The sequence below is a fragment of the Austrofundulus limnaeus genome, unplaced genomic scaffold (assembly GCF_001266775.1).
Source record: "Austrofundulus limnaeus strain Quisiro unplaced genomic scaffold, Austrofundulus_limnaeus-1.0 Scaffold831, whole genome shotgun sequence".
Lineage (NCBI taxonomy): Eukaryota > Metazoa > Chordata > Actinopteri > Cyprinodontiformes > Rivulidae > Austrofundulus > Austrofundulus limnaeus.
In genome coordinates, this window is record NW_013953233.1 from 49,922 (window position 1) to 55,564 (window position 5,643).

Genomic DNA, 5,643 nt, shown 5'->3' on the forward strand with positions numbered 1-5,643 from the left:
TACCATCTTCTGACCATGTCCATCCCTTTATGACCACAGTCTACCATCTTCTGACCATGTCCATCCCTTTATGACCACAGTGTACGATCTTCTGATGGCTACTTTCAGCAGGATAACGCTCCATGTCATAAAGCGTGAATCATCTCAGACTGGTTTCTTGAACACAACAATGAGTTCACTGGACTGGAATGGCTCCACAGTCACCAGATCTCAGTCCAGYAGACCTTTGGGCTGAGGTGGAACAGGAGACTCACATCATGGATGTGCAGCTGACAAATCTGCATCAACTGTGTGATGCCATCATGTCAACATGGACCAGACTCTGAGGAATGTTTCCAGTACCTTGTTGAATCTATGACACCAAGGATTAAGGCGGTTCTGAAGGTAAAAGAAGGTCCAACCTGGTCCTAACGAGGTGTACCTGATGAAGTGGCAGGTGAGTGTATTTTAGCTGTTGGAATATTGGCTTTGAGCGCAGAGATTCTCTGCTCTGGGTTTGGTCTGAAGTGTAATTCTGATGAAGCACCTAACGCCCCCCCCTCCTGGAAGAGTCCATCTGACCCACGTTACGGTGGTCTCACCTGACAGGCGTCCACGCCGCCCTTCAGGACTCCGGCACACAGCATGTTGTCAGTGACCTGCTCCTGCATCAGATCCTTACACACGGTGCTGTTGATGACCCGGACCTGAGCCTTCTGCAGGATCTTGGCTAAATCTCCTGAAACAAACCAGAACCAAACAAATGAGAGGAGAAACAGACGTTTTATTCTGAAACTCTGACTTCCTCCTCACCTCCTTCTATGGTGGCGCCCCAGCCGGTGATCCACGCCTCCTGGCCTACAGGGAAGTCGTAGGTGGGGGAGGGCAGGCAGATGGGCCAGATGTACTGGTTCAGAACCACGAGGGAGTCCAGCTGCATCAGGGCCAGGTCGTTGTCGAAGGTCAGGGGGTCGTATTCCGGGTGGGCCACGATTCGCTCGATGTTCCTCTTCTCTGTCCACTCATTGGTCAGACCCTGGACATGCAGACCCAGGAAGGCCTCCCACAGCTGGGCCTGAGAGTACCTGCAGCAGAACCACAGGGATATTAGCAGAACCGGGTCTGACCCAGGTCTGACACAGGTCTGACACAGGTCTGACCCGGGTCTGACCCAGGTCTCAGGATGTTTCCTGTACAAACAACCGGTTCACTTCTGGAGCTCAGAGAGCCAAACAATCCAAGTAGGCGTCTCTGCAGGACGTGTGGTCTTGTGGGCAGAAACGGCCCAATCTGTGATTGGTGGAAGTTTTTATGTGGGCGGAGTTGACCCTAATCATGATTGGCAAAGTTGGTGTGTGGGTGGAGTTTTCCCTAACTGTGATTGGTTGGATTGACTTGTCTTGTGGGACAACTTAAAAGAAGAAGTAATAACAGTAAAAAAATGATTTATTGACTGTCTAGGTACAGTTTAAAACAGAACAAAGACATAAAAATTATTGTGAACATGTAAACATAATTTCACTGAAAATTTAATGCAGAAAGCTTCTTCCTGTCTTAAATTATGATTAATATTCATATTCATATAGATTTTAAGTGATCTTTTTACAGGCTGTTAGGGCTGTTTCATCCCTCCATATGTCAGGCGTTCAAATTTCGTGCAGCTAGCACCTTTCTTTCTCCAGTTATGACGAAAATTAATCTTCAAATGTTGCTTCCTGCCCGACGTGAAGCTACTCCAGGAGCAGGGCTGTCTCCGCCCACAAAACGTTCTGCAGAGACCCCCTTCTGAAACATTCTCCCAACAAGGAACAGGAAACTGAACGGACCGGTCCGGTTGGTTCTGACCTGACGGTGTCGTCGTCCTGGACGCAGTGGGCAGCGGTCAGCAGCCAGCGGTTGTTCAGAACCGACGCTCCACAGACGTGACCCGTTCCTCTGATGTGCAGGCTCACCTGCCAAGGCCACTCCCCCTCCCGCGCCATCTGACCGCCAACGATCCGGGAGCTGCGGAACGGTGGCGTGCCACACCCTGAAACCACACACAGCTTTAATCATGTGTGTCTGTGTGTGTGTGTGTGTGTGTGTGTGTGTGTGTGTGTGTGTGTGTGTGTGTGTGTGTGTGTGTTTACCACAGTTGGACTCATCAGAACCGTCCTGGCAGTCCTGCTCACCGTCACACTCAGGGTTCAGTTTACTGATGCAGCGTCCGTCTCTGCAGCGGAATGTGAAGTCCGAGCAGCTCAGCTGCAGAGCTGTAAACAACAACAAACAAACAAACAAAGAGCTGAACAACAACAGAGACAGTCAGAACCAGTCCTGTTTGATTCTGTTCCAGCTCGGGAAAGAAAAGATCCGGTTGTTATCTCCTACATTTTCCACATCTGGACTCATCAGAACCGTCTCCACAGTCGTCCCGTCCGTCACACTTCAGCGTCTCTGAGACACAGAGACCGGTTCTGCAGGAAAACTGTCCGACTGGACATGTTTCTGCAGACAGGAGACAGTTGGATCAGAGCCTGAACAGTTTCCACTCAGCAGGAAGAACTTCCTGATGAACTCACTGCACTTCTGTTCATCACTGTTGTCTCCACAGTCGTCCACACCGTCACACTGCCACAGTCTGGACTTACACTGACCGTTTCTGCACTGCATCTGGGACTGCTCACACTCTGAGACAAGAGCCGTTAGTCAGGATGACCTGTGTCCTCACCAACAGGTACAGTCAACAGGTGTGGACAGGTAAACAGGTGTGAACAGGTGAACAGGTGTGGACAGGTGTGGAGGACTCACTGCAGTCGACCTCGTCACTGTCGTCCTCACAGTCGTTCCAGCCATCGCAGCGCAGAGTGTTGTTGATGCACATGTTGTTGCTGCAGCGGAACCTTCCGGGACAAGCTGAGGACAACGTCACACACTGAACACAAACATCTGAACCATCTGACCCTGAAAGGCCACAGACACTGGTCCCATTAGAACCTTCTGAGGGACGACATCTTACGGTTAGACGGGACGAAACCTTCGTAGACGGCCACGAAACCCTGATGGACGAGAGACGCGTCGGAGACAAACCTGATGGTCATCAAGCTGCTCTCGCTGGTGAACACCGTGTTTTCCAAGTTCTTGCCACACAACCTTCATGGACACAAAACAGGAAGAGTTATTGTGGATCATCAGAACCAAACATGGGTCAACAACAAATTGATTCATATCAAACACTGCTCTATGCCCAACTGAATCCTCTGGTCTAAAATGAATCGTCTGATCCAAATTGAATCGTCTGATCCAAATTGAATCGTCTGATCCAAATTGAATCGTCTGATCCAAATTGAATCGTCTGATCCAAATTGAATCATTTGATCCAAACTGAATCATTTGAACCAAACTGAAGCATCTGATCCAAACTGAATCATTTGATCCAAACAGAATCGTTTGATCCAAACTGAATCGTTTGATCCAAACTGAATCATTTGAACCAAACTGAAGCATCTGATCCAAACTGAATCATTTGAACCAAACTGAATCATTTGATCCAAACTGAAGCATCTGATCCAAACTGAATCATTTGATCCAAACTGAATTGTTTGATCCAAACTGAAGCATCTGATCCAAACTGAATTGTTTGATCCAAACTGAAGCATCTGATCCAAACTGAATCATTTGAACCAAACTGAATCAACTGATCCAAACTGAATCATTTGAACCAAACTGAAGCATCTGATCCAAACTGAAGCATCTGATCCAAACTGAATCAACTGATCCAAACTGAATCAACTGATCCAAACTGAATCAACTGATCCAAACTGAATCATCTGATCCAAACTGAATCATCTGATCCAAACTGAAGCATCTGATCCAAACTGAAGCATCTGATCCAAACTGAATCAACTGATCCAAACTGAAGCATCTGATCCAAACTGAATCAACTGATCCAAACTGAATCGTTTGATCCAAACTGAATCAACTGATCCAAACTGAATCATTTGATCCAAACTGAATCGTTTGATCCAAACTGAATCATCTGATCCAAACTGAATCATTTGATCCAAACTGAATCAACTTATTCAAACTGAATCATTTGATCCAAACTGAATCGTTTGATCCAAACTGAATCATCTGATCCAAACTAAATCATCTGATCCAAACTGAATCATTTGATCCAAACTGAATCAACTGATTCAAACTGAATCATTTGATCCAAACTGAATCATTTGATCCAAACTGAATCAACTGATTCAAACTGAATCATTTGATCCAAACTGAATCATTTGATCCAAACTGAATCATTGTCCAAACTGAATCATTTGATCCAAACTGAATCATTTGATCCAAACTGAATCATTTGATCCAAACTGAATCATCATTGTCCAAACTGAATCATTTGATCCAAACTGAATCATTTGATCCAAACTGAATCATTTGATCCAAACTGAATCATCATCTGATCCAAACTTAACTGTTAGATAGAAACATAAAATTTCAATTTCATGAGCATCAATATTTTACTTCCAGATCTCAGGAGCAACTCCAGTAAAAACCTGTTTGTAAAATATTATAAATATAAAACATTAATTTCTATAATTCACTGAATAAAGGAATAAACGTCCAGTTTCTCACCTTTCACCATCAACCTCGACGTAATCCTTCACACAGTTCTTACTGTCGGTTCCTACGGAGAACGTCTTGAACTGAACCTTCACAAACTTTTCCTTTGAAACCTGACAGATGAGATGAAAATAGACGAGAGACGATGACTGGATTAAAGATTCATGAACCAGATGGATGTTCTGCTGGTGGAACGTTTCAGAGACAGAACCAGGAGAACCTACCTGGATGTTCCACTCACAGTGGCTCCGAGGAGGATAGTTGGATGGGTAGAACGGTGAAGAAAAGGAGCCTTGGTCTGCTGTGAGTCTTCCTCCACATTCTGAAGAAAAAGATGTTAAAACCCTCAAACATTCAGGAACAATTTTTTCATTTCTTTTTTTAATGACGAAGAAAAAAAACACAAAAAATCTTGTTTTTTTTAATTAAAACAACAAAAGATCAGATTGTTCTGAAATCAGCTGAGAAGTTGGAGAACTTCCATTAGAAGAAAATGTTGAACATCAGGATTTTAAAGAAACTCATTTAAGAAGTTTGACTAAAACTTTGGTTTTGAAACAATCAGAACCAAATAAGACGGAAACTTTGATCAGAAAAAAATCTGAAATAATTATTTTCTAAAATTAGTAACTCAGATTATTAAAAACAGATTTTCCAATAAAAAAGATTTTCTTCTAATCAGGCAGTTCTTCTGTTTTACTTATTTCACTTTTTTAAAAGTAGTATTTTAATATAAAACATATGAAAAATGGTGAAGGTCTTTTCTGACCTTTAATCCAAGGTCAGAAAAGACCTTCACCATTTTTTTAAATTCTTTAAAATTCAAACCAATGAAAACAATCCAAACTGGACTCAAAGAGGAGGTCCTCTCCTCACCTGKTTGCTCTTTGACAGGAAGCTGGGAGTAGCTGGCCTTGAACCCAGGGAAGTTCTTCTCCTCGTCGGTCACCAGCGTCAGCAGCATGACGTTCCCAGAGGACAGGAAGGACAGCGAGTCCTGGGGGTAACCACACTGTCTGCAGGGGGACACAGACCCCGTCACTCAGAGGACGACAGGTGGGG

The 5,643-nt window shown here is 44.3% G+C and overlaps 1 protein-coding gene across 2 annotated transcripts in view; it reads right to left on the minus strand.

Annotated features, from left to right (window-relative positions):
• The window catches only part of st14b (ST14 transmembrane serine protease matriptase b), a 25,206-nt gene that overhangs the window by 4,312 nt on the left and 15,251 nt on the right, over positions 1 to 5,643 (minus strand). For both annotated transcript variants that reach the window (XM_014028925.1, XM_014028924.1), the window contains 11 exons: positions 5,458 to 5,597; positions 4,806 to 4,903; positions 4,594 to 4,694; positions 2,978 to 3,111; positions 2,770 to 2,874; positions 2,541 to 2,648; positions 2,350 to 2,466; positions 2,109 to 2,231; positions 1,825 to 2,008; positions 793 to 1,064; positions 582 to 718 (listed from right to left, as the gene is read on the minus strand). In XM_014028925.1, coding sequence (XP_013884379.1) covers positions 582 to 718; positions 793 to 1,064; positions 1,825 to 2,008; positions 2,109 to 2,231; positions 2,350 to 2,466; positions 2,541 to 2,648; positions 2,770 to 2,874; positions 2,978 to 3,111; positions 4,594 to 4,694; positions 4,806 to 4,903; positions 5,458 to 5,597 — 1,519 coding nt within the window. The remainder of the gene's footprint in view (positions 1 to 581; positions 719 to 792; positions 1,065 to 1,824; positions 2,009 to 2,108; positions 2,232 to 2,349; positions 2,467 to 2,540; positions 2,649 to 2,769; positions 2,875 to 2,977; positions 3,112 to 4,593; positions 4,695 to 4,805; positions 4,904 to 5,457; positions 5,598 to 5,643) is intronic.